Source organism: Sciurus carolinensis, chromosome 1 (genome assembly GCF_902686445.1).
Source record: "Sciurus carolinensis chromosome 1, mSciCar1.2, whole genome shotgun sequence".
NCBI classification, from domain to species: Eukaryota; Metazoa; Chordata; class Mammalia; order Rodentia; family Sciuridae; genus Sciurus; species Sciurus carolinensis.
Window position 1 is genome coordinate 87,370,103 of NC_062213.1, and position 21,967 is coordinate 87,392,069.

The window sequence follows — 21,967 nt, forward strand, 5'->3', positions numbered from 1 at the left end:
AAGCCTCACACAAAGAGAGCTTATGGCCCAGAGTCACAGTTTGTAGACATAGGAATATTCACATGCATATGCAGATACCAGGGTTGTAGGTAAATTTTGTTTTCTGCAACATGCTATGTGGCCTAAATTCTATGGCAAAACTGGGATATCAGGCTGTGCTCCGCCATAGCTAAATTGCTTAAAGCAACTTTAAGATTAGGTCAGAGGTAAGATGTAGAGGGCTAAATTGATCACTTCCCTGAGAAAATACAGTCAACCTATTTAATATCACTTAGTAGTTGCAAAAAATAATAAGACTGACTCTGAGCTATACAAATCCCAGTTATTCAAGTGCTTTTAATCTACAAACACACATTCATAAATCACCTATTTTTTATAGTTCCTCTTCCCATGCCACTCCCCAAATCCTAAATTATTTATCAGAGTCTTGAATAGCACTGAAATAGAAACGAACATTGTTCAGTGTTTCTCCTATTTCAGTTCACTACAGCACATGTAAAAGACAGCATATGGAAAAGAAAACAGTTCAATTACACAACAATAGCTTCCTTTCATCTCTACCATGAGCATAAGCAATCTGAGGGCATAAGCTATATGCTATTCCCCACAGTGCCCTAGAAGTGCACACTTCATACTTCATCTTCTCAATATTATCTCCTCCGATGTCTTGACATGACCTCAAATGCTTATGGTTGAGTCCTACAGAAGAATGCCCCAACCCTAGCATGCTCATGTGCCTTGCAAATATTTCCTTTGTATGGAAGTTTGCATGTATACTAGGACTCCAAAGCTGAAATCACCTGATAAAAATTCTGAAAGCTAGGCACTTCCCTGGAATCCCAGCATCTCAGGTCTCCTAAGAACAAAATATTGCCCTAGGCATGAACTAGCAATATAGTACTTAATTGAGTTGCAGGATGTCCTTGACCTAGTTTCCTGAAAAAGAATGTGACATATGGAAGTGAATATCTAATTAACAGTCATGGAGTTCACAATAGATCAACAGGCACAGTGGTCACGAGGTCCAGAGCCTGGTGATTCAGGGATGATAAGAGGGAACATATTTACTCAAGGTGACAGAAGATTGTATTGACAGTAGAAACCAGAATATTGTTGCTAAACATTAAGTAAGGGATGGGCTAAGGCTGAAAACAGGACAACAAATCATTTGGTTAGAATCCTGCAATATTGGCAACAAGAAACTTGGTAAGCAATAAGCTCAAGGTAAAGTCATGGTCATTGCTAATGAGGTAGACGCCCACCGCTGTGTGGTCCATGACTGTTTAAAGCTCTCTCAAGAGTAACAATGTTTGTTTGAAAATAGAGTTGCAGATGTTTATGATTATAGCTAGAGCATACATAGGATATCACTTTCCCAACTAACTGAGCCATGTACCAACTGATATAATACAAGGTAAGAATAGAATCTAATTACAAGGAAGAGTTCTTTCTGAGGGTTATCTAAACTATTTATTTGCAAATCCAAAAATCTTGGCATTTTGTCTAAAGAATTTTACCATACAAGTTTGGCTCTGATTTTTATCTGTAGGTTATGAAACTAAAACTGAGTTTTAGGCTTAGATGAAATTGTCAGAATTTGTAGAAATAATAAGTGATTCTTATAGAAAGGAAATCAAAATGAACTTAAGAGAAGTTGAATACTTTGAAAATACTCTACATTTTTGCTTTTATTTCCTCATAACTTTGGCTCAAACAAGAAATAGAGAATAGCATCAACAGTATCCAAACACCAGATGGATGGTTTGTGAATCAGATTACATAAACCTCAAACCATTCTCAACACTCCATACTCTTCAAATCCAATATTCACAAACCATTCATGGTGGTGCGCCCCTCTAATCTCAGCAACTTGGAAGGTTGAGGCAGGAGGATTGCAAATTTGAGGCCAGTCTTGGCAATTTTAATGAGATCTTGTCTCAAAATAAAAATCAAAAAGAGCTGGGGGAGTAACTCAGTGGTAGGGCATCACTGGGCTCAATTTCTAGTTACCAAAAACCAAAACAAACCAACATTCATGAAAATAAGTAATACCAAATTAGAACTACTAAAGTCAGTTTTTCATAGAAATCTGGGTTCACAGTGCAGGAACAGTTAATCACTATCCTATAAACAAGTGATATTGGGAAACAGAAGTATTCAGACATGCTGCAGAATTGAATGGACACAGGTGCTCGAACAGCCTCAAGCATGTACACAGCAAGGAGCTAACTCACTCAAGTAAACAGAGCATCTACCTAGAAGTCTTCTGAGAACAGAATCCCTTGACTGTTCTGCTTGGACACATGTACTCCACCAACCTCTATCATTTGATCTTTCTCCCTTCTCAACTATTCTACCTTCTCAGTTCTCCCCCTAGTCAGCTCCAGTGTCTTATTTCATCCAGCAAAGTGTTCTAAGGAGACAGTTCTAATGCAGATAAATTGTAAACATTAGTGACCAGCAAATTAGCAGATTTTATTGAGTCTCATTGAGAATTTCTTTCATTGGAAGTTGCTGTATTATCAGTGACTACAAATCTATATAACTCAGGGTTAGAATGAATAACCCCAACCCAGCTAATCCTATACAATCACTCCTTCAATAACATTATCAATCTTTATAGCTCAGTGGCTGAGACACAGGTTTTGGAATCAGAGTACCTGGCTTTCAATCCCAGCTCTAACCTTTACTTAGCTGTATGATTTTAAGCAAGTTAGTTAATACCCAACCCTCAGTTTCCTCTTCTAAAAATGGGATGCTAATAGCAGTGCTGCCTGCGAAGACTAGCTTGAGGAATAAATGAGTTACTTAGATAAGAGCTTGGCATCAAGTCTTACATTCTATTATTACAACTGGAGCTGTTTAAACAACTGGAACTAGTCTCATTTCATAGTAAATATATTTGACTCTTCCTAGTACATGGCTGGACTCATACATACTAAATAATCATAAAATTACAACACCTTGGCAGCAAAAAACAAACATACCAAAAATAAAAAAAAAAAGCCCCAACTCCTTTGTTATAATAAGAAGCAGTCCAGATTAGCGTGCAAAGTTGTCAGGTTTATTCTTCTTACTTGAATGTATTTCTCCAAGTATATCTAATTATCTAATTCTACATTTGTTATAAACTTTTTGGGATACTTCAGTTTTCAGCAGGAGACTTCATAAGACTCTGCATTTTTTCCTGCCAGGAGGTTCTTATAACTGGATTTTATGATCTATCCAGGAGACCACTTTGGCTCCAATAGTCAGGCTGCTCTGGGTACTCCTGGTGCAGTTCTTAGTTCTTTCTTAAAATTGTCTATAGTTCCATCTCTTCTAAGAAACACATATGATAACCAATAATTCTTACCCATGAATTCCATGAAGTTCAACAAACAAATTTTGTGGAGAAATGTGTTATTACTTCTCTGCTGAGCTCTCCTCCATAAAATCATGACTGGATTCAGGATGCATGGGGGACTAGGTGAAAGGAGTGTGGAGACATAAGGGCAGGAAACATCTGAGCCTCTTGTACAGCAGAAATCTCAGGAAAGAAGTGGAGATTCTGGACAACTTAGTACAGACACCTAAGCCCAGAAATAAGGAAGTAAATCCCAGAGTCTCAAACAGAAGAAATGCATAGTCAGACAAGTAGGGGCTTTTGGTCACAGACAAGACTGGGTAAGGAGCAGGGTCTGGGAAGAAGGCTGGGAGGCACATGGCCCCCTCTGATTTCAGCAGAAAAAGCTTGGCAAGCAGTGAGGGTGTGGGTGGAGAGGAGGAAAGAAGAGGCCTCTCTTAATAAGGCAGTGGTTTGGGCCCCAACCAGGAGGGTGTAACTGTCAGTTTCATTTTGGGATGGGGATTGGTGAGGGGCTTGTCCAGCAATCACCTCCACCAAATGTGCATCCAATCAGTGTCATTTTTCCAACCCTCACCCAGCTCTGGCCAAGGAAGCAGAGAGGAAAGCCAGAGTTCTGGCTGAAACAGTCAGGCGCCCTGAGCTCTGTGGCAGCCTCAGTCCCAGAGCTCATGAAATATGACACCCAGAGAGAGAAACTGGAGGAAAAGAGTCACAGCCAAACAAATCCTCCCTCAGGCAGAGCACTGAGCCCAGAGGCCCAGAGGGGGCCCCCAGCCCTTGCAGGGAAAGATGGCCAGCTATTCCCACTCTCTTCCTCTTTAGGGTCAGTTTCCCCAGAGAGGACAGACTCTTTTTGCTCAGAATATACCCAATTGCCCCACACACAATTTAGAGAACTCCTTTTTTGAAATCTTGCTTGGTGACATGTATTTTAGTGTTATTTGGTATAAAGTATGTTGTTTCAGTGCCTTCTCTGGGTCAGATGGAATTTGCTGTTGCTTCTTTTCTACCCTTTAACCAATACTGAAGCACATGAATGCATTATATCATAGATAATCCACAACAGTAACCTAAAGTAAAATTCATTTAGCTCTAGAATGAGTTAGTTGATATTTTTTTCAACATGGAAGGTTGTGGAGCCTCATGATTAGTAGCCAGCTACATTCCAAGTTAGAGGGAATAGATTCCTACCACTGACATGCTGTGTGACCTAGAACAAATCAGTCTCTCAGTCTTAAATGGCTCATATGTAAAATGAGATAATGATAGTGATCTCAAATGGTTGTTATTAGAATTAAAAAGATAATCTATTTAAAGCAGTTATTAAAGTGCCTACATATAGTGATTACTCAATAAATGATGGACATGAATGTATCTAATGTTCAAACATTTATAATGCTCCAAATAATCCTGTTAAAATAATGTTCAAAACACCTTGGTACAGTGCTGAGTATCCCCATTTTAAGCTCCTGTCCAGCTCTCCTATAGTCATACTTCATAGGGATCAATAATATCCCTTTTCACGTGGATGCAAAGCATGTGCTTAAGATCTTTTTTTCTGTTCTCTTATCTTTTTCACTCTTTTTTCATGTAAAAAGTTTTCATTTTCATATGAAGAGTCTGTGACAAATTGGAAAGAATGTCTACCTTAGCATGCCAAAAACTTGACAGAACTCATAAAGTTTTAGAATTTTTTTCTAGAAATAAAGTCTCAGTTCTGGAACTAAGTCACATAATGATATTGCTGTGCAACCTGTGGGAGATTCAGAAAAATAAGTCAATTATAGAATAATGTAAGAGATTAATGATCAATCAGGTAAGCACAGGATGCTATAAAAGCCCCATAAAAGAACACCTGCTCCAGCTTAAAGAAACAGGAAGTTTCCCAGAGCAAACAACACCTCAGCTGAGACCTAAGGGATGCACAACACTTGAAATGAGTAGGTGGAGGAAAGAGTGCTGCAAGAAGAAGCACCCTTATGTAGACAGACAGGTCCCAGAAACTAGGGGACTCAAATGGATTAGGGAAATGGAATCTTTTTAACATGACGTGAGTATGGAATATACAGCCCAGGCAGCAGGAAGTTGAGACCAAAGAGGAAGCAGAAATCTTGTAGGGCATTTCTCTGAGCACAAAAGGGAACCACTGGAGGACTTTAGAAGGAAGAGTGTCATCATCAGACAAGTCACATAAAATCAGAGGAGAAAAGATTGGGAAATAAGAAGACCATGTTAAGAAAAAATTGCCTAAATAGACAATAATGGTAGGAATGGAGAAAGAGTGGACAGATTAAGATGAATTTATTTGTGGAAGCCAATAGTTTATGTGTGGCGGGCGAGACCTGGGGCCCAGGGTTATGCCACATGCATCCAAAGATGGCGACTGGAAGAGAGTCAAATGGCGTGCTGAATGCGCCTTGAGAAAAACAGGAAACGTTTACCATTGGCTGTATGATAATTAGTTCAGCCACCTAGTGCGTGGACAGATTTATCTTACATGTATGCTTGAGCTCGTGATCGCTTGACCTTTAATAGGATTGGATGGACATATCTGGTTACAATTGCATATGCATGAGACTGCTTATATATTGAGGGTGTTATCTGAATAAAGCGGAAGCTGCTTCGTAAACTTCTGAAGAGTACGTGTCATTTGTCCCGCTGGTCGGTGGCAAGCGACAGTTATGATTTGATTTGAATACAAAGGTGAAGAAGAGAAAAGTCAAGAATGAGGCTTGACTTTCTAGCTTCAAGACTGATCTCTGGCTTAAACCAGGACTTTGCACTTAAAGTTCTCTCTGTCTGGAATGCTCTTCCCTCACGTACTTCATAGGCTCTCACTGAATTCAGGTCCCTAAACAAATACTGCCTTACCAGAAGTTTTCTTCAACCCTCCTTCATAAAATAAAACCTAATAAGTGCCCAGATCCTCACCTCATCTCCATTATTCTCTATCCTCTTAACCCAATATTACTTAAGGAGCATGTATTGCCGACCTATATCTTGTGTATTTGTTCAATTGCTTTTCCATTCCTATGAGAATGTAAGTTCCATGAGAATAGTAACTTTCCTATTTTGTTCATTGGTTAATCCTCAAAATCCAATGAATAAATTGATAAAGATAAGAAACATCAAAAAATACAAACATGATCCAGAAAAACATTCATGGCTATTTCTAAAACTTTCATTTAGAAGCCCCATTGTTTTTTGAGTTAATGACAATATAAGACACACAAAAATGTATATAAATTTTATTGTTATAACTCAGCAAATTACAGGTTGTTCCCTTATTTGAATGTTTGGAACCGAAGTGTTTCAGATTGCAGAGTTTTTTAGGTTTTGAAACGTGCTTGTAGACTTTACCAGTTAAGAATCCCTAACCCAAAATTCCAGCATCCAAAATGTTCTAAATTCTGAAATTTTTTCATCATCCTACTGGTGCTAAAAAAGTTTCAGCTTTCAGATTTTTGGCTTAGGAATGTTCAACCTGTGTAGCAAAATGAACACACCCATCTATCACCATCTGGGGCAAGAAATACAACATCCTCAGCAACTCAGAAACCCACAACATGACCCTCCCAATCATTACCTCTTTAGGTTCTTTCCAATAGAAGCCATTAACCTGACATCTAGCCCCATAAATTATTTTGTTTGTTCTTGAATATTGTATACATATATTGCATTTGTTCTTTGGAGTCTGGCACCTTTAACTTGAAATTAAATTTGTGAGATTCATCCATTTTGTGATATGGCACAACATTTAATGCCTTTTCGTAGCTGTATAGGATTCTACTTTATAAATAATCAATAACTTATTTTATTTACTATTAATGAACATCTGGGTGTTTCCAATTTGTAACCATTCCTTAATGATACTATATCAACATTCCAATACATACCTTCAGATTAACATATGTATACACATTTTTAATGTTTTTATTAGTACATTTAGTTATACACATAATAGTGGTGTTCGTTTTGATATCCATACATGCATATAACATAGTTCGATTCATTTTAATTCCCAGTACTTCAGCAGTTTCCCCTTCCCTCTCCTCTGTTCTTCCCCTGAACTTCTCCTTCTACTCCACTGGTCTTCCTTCTATTTACTTATTTTTTTAATTGTTGCATTATAGTCATACATTAAAGTGGAATTCATTGTGATATATTCATACATGCACATAGCATTTTGTGGTTCCTCCCCATCCCTACCCTTTCTGACCTTTGATCCCATCCTTCTCTCTACTGTTCTTTGTATGTATACATATTTTTAAGCTATCTACCTAAAAGAGTAACTGCTGAATCTTAGAGAATGTGTATGTGCAATTTTAATAGGTATTGCAAAAATTTTTTCAAAGGGGTTGTGCCAATTTCCACTCTGGGTTTATTATTTTCCATGGTTCAAATCCTCAATAATACTAGTACAACTCTATTGTGTAGTTACTTTGGGGGGTATGTAGTGGTATTCATTTCCCTAATGTCTAAAGTGGAGATGTAGTAAAGATAAGCATCTTTTTGTAAATGTTATTTGGATATCCACTCTTGTGAAGTTTACATTCAATTCAATTTCCTCTTTTGCTTATTGATCAGTGAGGGTTCTTTATGGTTCTGAATACAAGCTCTTCCTTGGGTGTAAGTGTCTCATATATTTTCTATGACTCTATTATTTGCCTTTCCTTTTATTAACAGTGATTTTGATGAACATAAATTCTTAACTTTAATGTAATCTATTTTGTCAGTCTTTCCCTCCATAGCAGTGTGTTCTGTGACTTGGACTTGCTGTTCATAAAGGACGGAAATAGAGGTGAAAGGAAATCACTTCCAAAATGGAGATACTAGGATGAGCCAAGGCAGGGATGTGTTCCTGAAACTGTGAAAACATGGGGCTGAGTTGGCTAGAGTAGGTTTATATCAAGAAATATGAGAGAAAAGTTTAGCCAGGTAAAAGGAGGATAGTCTGCCAGGGACCTTCAAAGTAGGCCAAGGCATTTCTATTGGACTTGAAGGCAATGAGGATGCTCAGAAGGTCCCTGTCTCCGCCTACCTAAAGTTCTTCATTACTCTGCATCTTACCATGTGGAGGTGGCCACATGGTATGTGGAGGTGGCCACCACGGAACTGAATCGGTCTCCCTGAGATACCTTGTACCTTGTACATACTTGTATGACTGCTTTTTAACAATGCATTGCAATTTACCTAGATTCCAGTGTAAACTGACAAATTTTAAAGCAGACATTGGCAATAGAGTGCAGGACCAGTTTCTACAGGTTCATGAGAAGTGATTATTAAATTTTCAAGAATTCTGTCAGTAGACATCATACTGTTAGCTTGAAATAAACCATGGGAAGAACATTTACGCAATGGAAATTGGCAAAGGCTATACATCAGACCTAACCACCTCTTCTATAGAGCCAGTCGTCAAATATTTGCCATCACATCACTACACACTACTTTTATTCATCTCTATGTGCCTGTCACTGTGTATAGAGTAAAAGTTAGTTTAATTAAATTGCATTTTTTACCATTCTATCATTTCATTTAGAATCCCAAGTAAATATATTCTTCTAATAAAAATTATAAGAATCCTGCTCTCTACTTCTTCAGTATAATAAGCAAGTATGTCATGTTCATTATTTATATACCGTGACACTATCCCTAAGAGTTTACAAGTGAATCCAGAAAACATTTAGAGAACAACATGGAGTAATGCACAATCAAATGGAAAGTAGTGGTTTAGAGAAGCCAATCATTCCAGTGCCCAGTCCTCAGGAGATGCTTACATGACAATTGGTGTTCCTAAGAGATCTCTGAAGTGTCCTTTCCCATGAAAATCTCAAAGTGAAAACAGTCCAGGCATTCCCTAGAGCCAAAAGTTCATCTATTCACAAGGCCCTGTGAGAAGGAGGAGCCTGGGGGCCTGCTATATCAGACACATGGGCATGTCCCTTGCTGTTCCCTCCAAAAACAGGATGGGGAAATGTCAAATGGCAGGAAAGCACATGAGTCACACCAACAATGCCCCATGGGGGAACCGGGTTTTCAGTAAAAAGAGTGAGTAAACTTTTATTTACCACACAATCCCAAGAGCCAAAACTTGGTGAAAGAATAAATATAAGTTAAACAGACACAACCCCAACATTTCAAAAGCAATTAACAACTTTAACTGTAGATTCTTTTGTTTTTAGGGCAAGGATACTATTCTTAACCAAAATTATACCTAGGACCGGCAGGAGGGGGCAGCACGTAAGAATCTCAGAAATAGGGATGAGGGCCTGTGTGATTCATTGGAAAATCACTCAGCATTATAATTGTTTTAATATATTTTTAGTCACAGTCAGTCACTTACTTGGAAATTTTAAAGAACATTAAAGAAAGCATAACAATGTTTAAAAAACAAGGCAAGCATTTTCAAGATGATGAGAAATATTTGTCTATTTTAATTCTCATCTTTTACAGACGAAGAAACTGAAAATTCAACTATAAACTCTAGAAAAGTATAGACCAAGTCTTACTTATATGTGTCCAGTATACAGTAGGTCTGCTAGAAATAGAAAGCATGACTCAGCCAGCGTTCCACATGGCAGAATTGGCATGAGTACCCTAAGCCAAGCCTGGTGGTCTTCCCACCTAGAATGGTGGTTAATTAAGAACACGGAATCTGGAGTCAGACTGCCTGGGCTCCTACACAGTCCTACCGCTTACAAGCTGAGTGACTGTGAATGAGTTTTATAACATCCCTTTACTTCAGTTTCCTCTTCCATAAAATGGGGATAATCATAGTTCAGCTCTCAGGGAGTAGACACAAGCATAGAGTGAGGAAACAACCACAAAATAATTTAGAAAGTGCCCAACTTGTATGCTCAATACACAATGCCCTTTATTATATTTACTAGATAACAAGATGGACTAAATAAATTTTGTCCCTAATGACTCAGTTTTCTGTCTTCTGAGTTCTAGGTAAATTGTTTGAAAAATTAGCCTAAAATAAAATCTTAAAGTGGTTGGACAGAATGGTGCACACCTGTAATCTCAAGAGGTTGAGGCAGGAGGATCACAAGGTCAAGACCAGCATGGGCAACTTAATGAGATTCTGACTCAAAATAAAGGGGCTGAGAATGTAGCTCAGTGGTAGAGCACCCCTGGGTTCAATCTCAAGTACTAAACAAACAAAACCCACAAAATATTATTCATAAATGACCCCTTATTTTTTTTCCAGAAGTTAATCAACTTAAAGTAAACCCAGGGACACCAAAAATTTAAGTAACTGAAACCAACAAGTCAGTTTTTGCAGGAAGTGCCCATGTGACTCATAACTTTACCCCTATAAGGGCTGGCAGAGGTTAGGCGATCTAGCCTGGTGGTCAAGAGCACAAATGTTAGGCTTTAACTCTCTGGGCTTAAATTAAACTGCCTGGAATTAAATTAAATCCTAATTCCTCTATTTGTAACTTCCTCTATAACCTAGGCAAGTTATTTTCCCTCTCTTTGTTTATGCTTCTTCAATTGTAAAATTAGTTTAATAACTGCCCTCACCACATAGGGTTGTGGCCAGGACTAAACTGTGCCTGGCATTTTTCTGGAAATATAAAAATCAGTCATCACCACACATAGGAGACATCCATGTGAGTTTCCATAAGTTTTCTACATGACAGAGTGTTGTTGCCCTGTCCTTGGTTATCCTTACAGAATACACTGCAGCTGTCACCAGAGCCATAGAATCCACAGCGCTGACTCTAGCCTGAAGAGATACACAAATAATATACAAAGCCAGCACAGATTACTGGAATGAAGTCCCGTGACAACCAGTCTGAATTATGGAACTTGGGTCACACAGTAAGAGTGTGAGCAATTTTCTGGCAGAACATCATGAGGGCAACCCAGGGACCTGGGTTTTCAACAGCAGCAGAAACAATGGACCAACCCATTAACAAAAATCTGGGGAGGACCAGCAGCATCATAGCCAAGACTAGTCAACCTATGATTTGCAGGTGCTGACAGACACACTGATCACTGAACATCTTAGATTACCTCTCTGCCCCTTAGTACTTTCTCTGGACCATCTCCAGACAGTCTGGCAAAAGCACAATTCAGTTCAACCCAGGACAACGTTGGGAGTTGCACCCTGGATGCCCCTCCTCTCTGAGTCATGACAGAGTCTTCCTTAGGGGTGGATTCAAAACCCATACAGAGCTTTTGGTTTTTAACAGAGATGATATATAAATGTTCCTCAACTAACAGAACTTAAAATCAATAAACGTAGATTTTATAGAGCTAGTTGCAGTGTTGTGGTTAAGAGCTTAGACTCTAGAGCCACTTGCTGCCCAAGTTCAAATCTTGGCTGAACCGATTATTTATCTTAGGTGAGATACTTAACCTCTCCATGCCTTAGTTGCCACATCAGTAAAATTTAACAAATTTTTTTACTATACATGATTTTCACAAGATTAAATGCATTAACATGTACAAAATATTTAGAAAGTACCCAGAAAATAGTAAATACCCTACACAGGTTAGCATACCACTTAGATTGGTGGTAAATGTGTCTGAGAGAATGAAGAGAAAGAAGACAGAGAAGTCTCACACTGGACAAAACCAAAGGTTGTATCCATTTGTGTGTGCTGGTTCTTGGAGCAGAGAAATATTCAGTCTCACTTGTTTCATTCTTAATGTATACTCAAGTATTCCCTTTGGTAAAAGTCACTTAGAACCAGTCCAAAGCAAAGGCTCTTTCAATTGTCCCCACCCCTTCACTTGCATAACACCAAAGCTGCTGACCCAATCCCATTCAAAGTTTCCGAAACAATCACCTTTGGACTTAGTTGACCTGGAAACTTTTAGTAGACTGCATTGCAGTTTCAAAAGATTGAGAGTGAAAATACCAGAGATTCATCTACACCATATCTTGCTTTCCTGATTGCACCAACATATAAAAAAGGACCCACAAGAATGATCTACTCCATTACCCCATTAATACTGTAACAGTGGCCCTCTTCACCTTTTGAATATAGCTCTGAGGCTTATTTTTAGAAGGGACAAATTTTCCTTTTTCTCTTCCCCCTCTCCCTCTCCCTAACTTGGGGGCAGGGAACAAGATCACCCTGTGCCCTCTGTGCTCCACTGGAAGGAGATATCTGCCAGAGGATCTAGGAAGTAGATATCTCCCAAATTAACAAGTGAATGTTAACACCCCAGGGTGTTAACAATAGAATTTCTTTTTTCTTTTTCTCAAAATCATGCCCTCATTATTGAATTGGCATCAGGGACAAGGATCAAGCTTTTGGTTACAATACCTAGTATGTATACCCTGAATATTCATTATTCATTTTTTTTATACTTTGAAGCACAGATTTTAATAACCTCAAGCACTGGAAGAGTTTATCAAAATGTCAATGAAATGCATATTAAAACAGAGATAAACAAAGCACAGATACTATTGAGTGTAGCTCAATCCTCATAAGCTGTAATAATATTTAGCAGGTTTTTTTTTGTTGTTGTTGTTGCTGTTATTTTTAGATGTACATGATAGGAGAGTGTATTTTGACATACATACGTGGAGTATAACACATTCTAATTAGGATCACTTTCTCGCAGTTGTACATGATGTGGAGTTTCACTGGTCATGTGTTCATATATGAATGTAGGAGAGTTATGTCCAATTCATTCTACTGTCTTTCCTCTTCCAATCCTCCCTCCCTTCCCTTCATTCCCCTTTGTCCAATCCAATGAACTTCTATTCTTCCCTCCCACCATCTTATTGTGTGTTAGCATTCACATATCAGAGAGAACATTCAGCCTTTGATTATTTGGGACTGACTTATTTCACTTAGAATGATAGTATTTACTTCCATCCATTTACCACCAAATGCCATAATTTCATTCTTTCTTATGACTAAGTAATATTCATTGTGTTCCATAGCTTAGCTATTGTGAATTGAGGTACCACATTGATGTGGCTGCATCACAGTAGTATGCTGAATTTAAATCCTTTGGGTATATGCCAAGGAGTGGGATAAATGGGGCCAAATGGTGGTTCCATTCCAAGTTTTCTGAGGAATCTCCTGCTTTCCATGTGATGGCACCAATGTGCCATCAGTTGGCTGTTAGTACTTATATAGATTTCAATTTTTCTTGCTTGGTTTTAATCATGGATATTTATGGTAGTATTCACACAGGTGACTTTGGTGCTAAGGGTGCTGTATGCATAGGTGTGTGTAAACATGTGTTTTCTGTATTACACTTACGTGTGTGCTTTTCAAAGTTCTCAAGGACCCATACAGCATGAATTTACATATAATCGCCTTTAGGTGATTGGTTATTGGTTGATTTGGTGAGTTTGGATCACTTCAAGCAGAAATATTCTACTGCAAAACAGCATGTTATCTTTGAATTTTTTTAAATTGCTACAAAAATCTCTGTTCCCAGATCAGAAGTTATATAGGTAAATCCTGAGCTTCAAGTCTTAGAGAATTCTAAATATATCACTGTAAGGTTAAGTCCCATTCCTCATGTTCCTTAGGGAGGCAAAATGAAAAACTGGTGGAGGTAGTCAAGAAAAAAGAAATCAAATTAACAAATTACACTAAAGTTCTTGGCATCTAACTTAGTTGTATAGTGTCAAGTTCTCATTGTGTTGAGCACTGATCAACATAGTAATTCTTTTGATCTTTTAGAATTTCTTACTCTTAACAAAGAAAGACATTTTGCCATCTCTTTTCAAATACAGACTTTGAAGGACAAGGGAAAGGTTTTCCCCATTAAATGGAAGAAAAATGAGACAGAAAAAGAATTTGACCCACATAGAGAATCAAAGAGATTTAGAAATGGAAGAAGTCACCTGTCCAAGGACACATAGTAAATGAGTCCTGGGACTTAGGCTTCCTGACTCTCAATCTAGAGCTTTTTTTTTTTTTAATAAAGCCACACAGAGGTATATTTATGTGGGATTATTTGTGAATTCTGGGTTGTGCTCCTTTGAGCTATGTGTCTTCAACACGATAAAGTCTGAATTTAAACTATAAAATAATTCTTCAAATGGAATAGATTGGTTCCTCATTCTTCTTTTCAAAAATTGTTCTACTATTATAGTTCTTTTTCTTTGGCATCTAAATTTTAGGATAACGCTGTCTACATATACAAAAAAATTATTAAAGATTTTGGTGAGAATTATGTTAAACCTATATATTGATTTGGGGAGCATTATATTTTTATCACGTTTTCACTACGTTGAGTAATTCCAAGAACACAGTATGTATCTCCACTTATAGAGAACTTCTTTTGATTTGTTCTATCAGGTTTTTTAATATACATTTTCAGTCTATAAGTTCTAAACTACTTTGGTACATTTACATGTAAGTATATTAAAATGTTTTTATTAGTGCACTATACTTACACATAGTAGTGGGGTTCATTTTGACATATTCATAAATGTATATAACACAATTTGTTCCCATTCCATGCCCAGAACTTCTTTGCCTCTCTTCTCTCTCCCTGATCCCTTTCTATTGGCCTTCCTTCTATTTACTTATTGTGATTTTTGAAGTGGTGCATTATAATTGTACATAAAAGTGGAAATTATTGTAATATACTCATACATACACTCACAGAGTCTAATTTGGTCAATTTCATTCCATGGTTTCTCTCCTTTCCCAAGGTTCCTCCTTCCCCCTTGATCCCTTTCTTCTACTCTACAATTCTCCCTTCTATTTTTCTGAGATGCCTGTTTAAAAATTACTTATTTCTCTCTAGCTTCTGTGTCTGAGTGAAAACATTCAATCCCTGACTTTCTGAGTCTAGTTTATTCCTCTTGGTATGATGTTCTCCAAATATCAACAGCTTTCTATACTCCAGTAATGAATCTGCTGGAAAAGAAATCAGGAAAACATTTCCATTCAAACAAACAAAACAAACAAACAAACAAACAACAACAAAACTACTTGGCAATAAATCTAACCAAAGATGCGAAAGACTTCTATAATGAAAATTATAGAACACTAAAAAGAGAAATTGAAGACCTCAGAAGATGGAAAGGCCTCCCATATTTTTGGATAGGCACAATCAATATTGTCAGAATAGACATTTTTCCAAAAGCCATCTACAGATTCAATGTGAGCCCCAATGAAATATCAATAACATTTTTCACAGAACTGGAAAAAACAATACTAAAATTCATATAGAAGAACAAATGACTAAGAATAGTGAAAGCAATATTGAGCAATAAGAGCAGAAGCAGGGATCAGATATGATAAATATATGTGGAAGAGCAGTGGAGTGGAGAATGAGAGAGAGAAAGGAAGAATGGGAAAGGGGAGGAAATAGGGAATTAATTTAACAAGATCATGTTATATGTATAAATAAATGTACCAAAAGGAATTTCATCCTTAAGTATATATAGAAAGTACCAATCAAAAGGAAATAAATAAAGGATGAAAGGAAATCAGTAGAGGAAGGAGAATAGGTAATGGGAGGAAGAGAGGAAAAGGAGGGTGAAATAAAAATTGAAATCAAATTCCTTGCATGTATTCTTTTTTATTTGTTCTTTTTAGATATATGTGACAGTAGAGTATATTTTGATATATTTATGTAAACATTGAGTATACCTTATTCTAATTGGGATCCCGGTCTTATGTTTGTACGTGATGGGAGATTCATTGTGGTATATTCATACATGTACATAGGAAAGTTGTGTCAGATTCATTCCACTGTCTTTCCTATTCCTATCCCACCTCCCTCCCCTTCATTCCCCTTTTTCTAATCTACTGAAGTTCAATTCTTTCCCTCCCACTCCTTGTCGTGTGTTAGCATACACATATCAACGAAAACATTCAACCATGGGTTTTGAGGAAAATTGCCTTTTTCACTTAGCATGATAGTCTCCAGATCTACCCATTTACTGGCAAATGTCATAAAGGTCATTCTTTTTTATGACTGGTAATATGCCATTGAAATATAACCCAACCCATGTGTATAACTATAATATTGTAATTTTTTTAATGTTAAATTGTTTAAATGTTAAAATGTTAAATGATGCTGGAAGCATCACAATACCTGATTCCAAATTTTAGTATAGGGTTATAGTAAGGAAACCAGTATGATACTGGCATAAAAGTAGACATGAATACCAATGGAATAGAAGACAGAGAAACCCACACAGATACAATCATCTGGTTTTTGACAAAGGTATCAAAAATATACATTGGAAAAAACCTGTATTTTAAACAAATAGTGCTGGGAAAACTGGATATCTATTATGTAGAAGAATGAGACTAGATCACTATTTCCCACCCTGCATATAAACACACAAAAAAATCAAAGTAGATCAAAGACCTAGGAATTCAATCATAAACACTGCAACTGCTAGGAAAATACTCAGGGTTAACACTTCGACATAATCTAAAGCTCAAGAAATAAAACAAAGAACTGAGGGGCTGGGGTTGTGGCTCAGTGGTAGAGCGCTTGCCTAGCATGTGTGAGGCACTGGGTTCGATTCTCAGCAACATATATAAATAAATGAATAAAATAAAGGTCTATCAACATCTAAAAATATTTTTAAAAAGAATTATAAGTGGGTTGGCATCAAATTAAAAAGTTCTGCACAGCAAAGGAAACAACTAAAAGCATGAAGAGAAAGCCTACAGAATGGGAGAAAAGTCTTTGCCAGCTACTCTTCTGACAGGAGAGTAATATCCAGAATATATAAAGAACTCAAAAAATTTAACAGTAAAAATAATAATCAATAAATGGGCAAATGAACTAAACAGATATTTCCCAAAAGAAAAAATACAAATGGCCAACAAGTATATGAAAAAATGTACAACATCCTTAATGATCAGGGAAATACAAATCAAACTACACTGAGATTTCATCTCACTCCAGATAGAGTAGCAATCATCAAGAATACAAATAATAAAAAATGTTGGTGAAGATATGGGGGAAGAGGTACACTCATGTTTTCTTGGTGGGACTGCCAGCTAGTACTATCACTTTAGAAAGCAATATGGAGATTCCTCAAAAGACTGGGAATGGAACCATCATATGATCCAGTTATCCCATGCCTTGATATTTATTCGAAAGAATTAAAATCAGCACACTATAAGTGATACATGCATACCAATGTTTATAGTAGTACAATTAACAATAGTCAAGTATAGAACCAGCTTAGATGTCTCTCAATAGACAAATGAATTTTTTAATGTGGTATACATACACAATGGAGTTTTACTAAGCCATAAAGAAGAATAAAATTGTGTCATTTGCAGGTAAATGGATGGAACTGGAGAACATTTAAATATTTTTGATGGATTATAAATAGTATTGTATTTTTAATTTTGACATCCACCTGTTCCTTACTGAAGTATAGAAATATAATTGATTTTTATAACCTGTGAGCTTGCTGAACCCATTTATTAGTTCTAGGAAGATTTTTTTTTAGACATTTCCTGAGATTTTCTATGTAGGTGATCATGTCATCTTCAAATATAAATTTACTTCCTACTTTCCAATCTGTATGCCTTTGATTTTTTTTTCCCCAATGACAAGAACTTCCAGCCCTATGTTGAATATGAGTAACAGAAGCAGGCATCCTTGCCTCCAGCCCAGGCTTAGGGAGAGAGCATTTCATCATTCACTATAATGTTAACTATAGATTTCTTATAGATTCTCTTTCTCAAATTGAGCAATTCCCCTCTATTCCTAACTTTTTTCTATTTTTTAAATTTTTTTCTATTCTAAATTTTTTTTCTATTCTCAATTTACTAAGAGATTTTATCATGAATGGACATCGAATTTTGTCAAATTATTTTTTGTGTCAATTAATATGATCATGTTACTTCTTATATTAAACCAGTACTGCATAATTGGAATAAATCTCACTTGAATACAATTATTTGTATACATGGTTGCATTCAATTTGCTAATATTTTGTTGAGAATTTCCACCCATTAATATAGCTACTCATATTTCTTCTGGTTAAAATTTGTATTATATAGCTTTTTTTTTCCCATCACTTTTCTTTCAACATGCCTGTGTCTTTATATTTGAAGGAAATTCTTTATAGACAATATTTAGATGGATCATGTTTTTAAAGAATTCTGCTAATCTTTGTCATTTTTATAGGTGCAAAATGAATATAGCAATTACATATGTTTCAACCTAATATATTCGTTTATTTAATCCTTAAAACAAAATCTTCAAAATCCTCAAAATATGCCCATTTTCTAAGGAAGGAAATTGAGACACAGAAAGGTAAAAGTAGGAGCTCCAGTGGCACAATTGGTTAATACACAGTACTTATAAGACAGAGAGGTAAAAGTATTTGCTAAAGTTAACATATCCAGGAAGCAATGGAATTGGAATCTGAGTCCAGCTGGACTCCCAATATTCTTACTTGCACCCAGCATGCTTCATCAGCCCAAGCCAGCCAGCAAGCAAGGCTACTTCATTATCAATCCTAGAGTTGAGTTTGGCAAAGACTGCATATATTCTAACAAGTACACCTGCTCAGTGAGCTCCAGCCCCACTTGGTAGAAAAGTGAAATTACAATTTATTGTTTAGAACTTTGGCTTGATAATATTTACAACCACACATACCAGTCATGACTGACTGCTGATATTGCTAGGTTCAAGTAGGCAGGGTGTATCAGTGCTTTCCATAGGATCCCAGAGGGCTTGGGTGTGGTGGGGGAAGGGTCAAAATCACTAGCAGGTCACATGGCCAGAAGAGAATCCCTGGCCAATTAAAAAGGGTGGGCCAGGCCTCAGCCTGAGCAAACACAGCAGCAGTGTCCAACTCAAGGGAGGCTCACCAAGATAAACATTGGTCTCCTGCCTCCACCCTCACTGTGGATTTCTTCAGGAAAGAAGAGGGAGTGACCTGGATAGGGACATAGGGCAACACCTTGGATCTGGTCCAAAGTAGACTTACAGACATGACCAGGCATCTCATGTGATTATAGCTCAAGTCTATCCTTTTGGCAGGAGTCACCTAAATGTTTCAAAGGGGACCCAAAATTAACCTTCCTCCCTTGAAATAAAGAAGCTTTTAAGATGACTCAGAGTGAAGTACTAGAGGTCTTTACACACAACTCATGGCTCACTTCAGCTGTGAGCATTCCTGTGCTGTGAACAGACTGAATGTTTATGTTCCCTGCTAAACCAAATGCTTATGTTCTGCCCAAATTCCTATGTTGGATCTAAACCCCAATGTGACAGTATTTGGAGTTGAGGCATTTGGGAAGTGATTGATCTCAAGGGATTAAAGAAGGGGTCCGGAGAGTTCCCTTTTACTTTCTACCATGTAAAAACATAGCAAGAAATCTCTGTCTGTGAATCAGGAAGCAGTCCTCACCAGACACCACATCTGCTGACACCTTGATCTAGGACTTTCAATCTCCAGAACTTTGAGAAATAAATATCTGTTTTTATAAGTCACCAGTCTGTATAGTTTTTTTTTTTTTTTAAGATGTTGATGGAACTTTATTTTATTCATTTATTTACATGTGGTGCTGAGAATGGAACCCAGTGCCTCACACATGCTAGGCAAGTACTCTACCACTGAGCCACAACCCCAGCTCTGTATAGTTTGTTTTAATAAACTGAACAGACTAAGACACTATCCTAACCACCCATATCATCTATGCATGATCTCCTGGAACTTGAGTGAGCCTGAGTGGCCTAATTCATGAAAGACAGAAGGACAAAATGATCTGAAAAATGATCTCTGTCACCACATAGAAGAGAGGATCAAAGGACCATCATGAAGAAAAACTGGCAGCAAAAGATATGCAGTCAATTCACAATTTTAGGTTCTATAAATAAATCAATCAAATTTCAGAGAAAGACCATGGAGATAACATCTGAACACTGAATCTGTAGAAACCTTTTGCCTATGTGCCAAGGCTGAGCACAGTAAACATTAAGCAAATTGAAATGCAGCAATCTATTTTATAAAAGCTAAAAACCAGATCCAGGAATGTTAAGACCCTTTCCTCAAGGTCATCCAGCAAAATGGGAAGCAGAGCCCAGGCATAAGGTCTGGTTTCAATCTGGATCTTTTGGCACTGACAGTGTTCTCTTCATTCTACCTCACTCCATCACAAAAACAAACAGATGTGGATGCTCACATTGGTAAGGTCATGGTACTCCTCCCAAGAAAAGAAGCCAGACTGACTTCCCTGGGGATTTTCAACAAGTCCCTATCTGAACTTGAGTTTTCTTAGAAATATCTTGGCTCTATAATTTCAATTTTATAAAAATTGTATGTTTATAGAAAATGACTAGAATGTGTTCAATTGATAGGACTATGAGCAAATCCTCTCCTCCCCCACCCCACCCAAGGTGGGGGGAAAAAAAACCTGGGTTATATTATTTTTACACTTTTTAAAATATTATTTTTATGCTTTTGTAAAGGAATCCATTTTTCTAAATATCATTCTAAATATCTCTAAGGCCATTGACCTGAAATGAAGCTTTCAACAAGAAAGAAATGAGCTAGTGAGTGTCACTCTTACTAAGAATAGGCCTTAGCACTCTAGGAACCATACTGACAAAAATAAACCCAAGTTCTTGACTTAAAAATAAGATGTTGATCAGGATCTCTGAGACTTTGCATGTTTCTCTCCTCATATTGAATTCCTTCAACATATCTCAGGACGCTTGCCTTGATCCATTGGTCTCCAGGATTCTCAGATTTCCATGGAGTTCACTTCACCAGCCCAAAGTGATCAGAAATAGATCAGGTTTTTACCTCATTGGCCTTTGAATACAACCTATTCTGTCATCTGAGGAACTTCTGTAAGAATTGTATGACAGTTTGAGGTCTTTATGAGGAGATGTAAGATTACTTCTAAAAGGTTAGTTCACCTCTCTTCCAGGACTTCTGGGTAAAAGAAATGTGCTCCAGAACACAGACTGCAGACTGCTTCCTAATTCCTCAGTGACTTGTTCCATGACTTTGAACTTGTGTTTCCTCATTAAGATGGGCTTGTATTAGATGATCTCTAAGCTTCCTCCAAGCTCTAACTTTCTACAACTTTCTAATATTAAATCCCAGAGGACTGATTCACTTGACAGAGGTTGACATCTGAGGGAAGACAGAACTTTAGCAAACAAATAATAATAGCCATTTTAATCAGTTTTACTATCTGTCATATACTGTTCTTGATACTCTATATACATTGCCTCATTTAATACAGCAATCCTATGAAATAGGAATTATAATAATTATAATTTACACATAAGTAAACTAAGGTTCAAATAAGTTTCTTAATCTCACCACAGTCACACAATTAGTAGGGAAAAGAACTCAGCTAGTTGGTGCCAGAGCCACATTCTTAGCTGCTATTACATAAAGAAAGATCTGTCCAGAGAGCTAAGCTCAGTATCTCCCCAGCAAGTGATCTTTACTGACTTTTAAGTTTTACCACACTTATTTTCCCACTTCCCTACAAGTTGACCAAATTTATCATGATTTTAAGTTTGAAATGTTTTAAAGTTAAAAAAAATGTTTTAGAAAACAAATAATGTTGCTCAAGTCCCAGTTTATTTAGTAGAACTTATATAACATGGAAGAGGCAACAAAGAGTTGTATTTTGAGTAGATATGAAAGCCAAAGTTTGAGGGAATGAA

General features: G+C 37.0%; 1 protein-coding gene across 8 annotated transcripts in view; it reads right to left on the reverse strand.

Annotated features, from left to right (window-relative positions):
- Ddr2 (discoidin domain receptor tyrosine kinase 2) overlaps positions 1–21,967 on the reverse strand; it is a 162,194-nt gene that overhangs the window by 76,992 nt on the left and 63,235 nt on the right. The window contains exon 1 of one of the 8 annotated variants that reach the window (XM_047564222.1): positions 3,356–3,383. The exons of the other annotated variants lie outside the window; for them this stretch is intronic. Coding sequence (XP_047420178.1) covers positions 3,356–3,368 — 13 coding nt within the window. The 5' untranslated portion in view covers positions 3,369–3,383. Of the gene's footprint in view, positions 1–3,355; positions 3,384–21,967 lie in introns of those variants that run through there. 8 annotated transcript variants of the gene reach the window in all.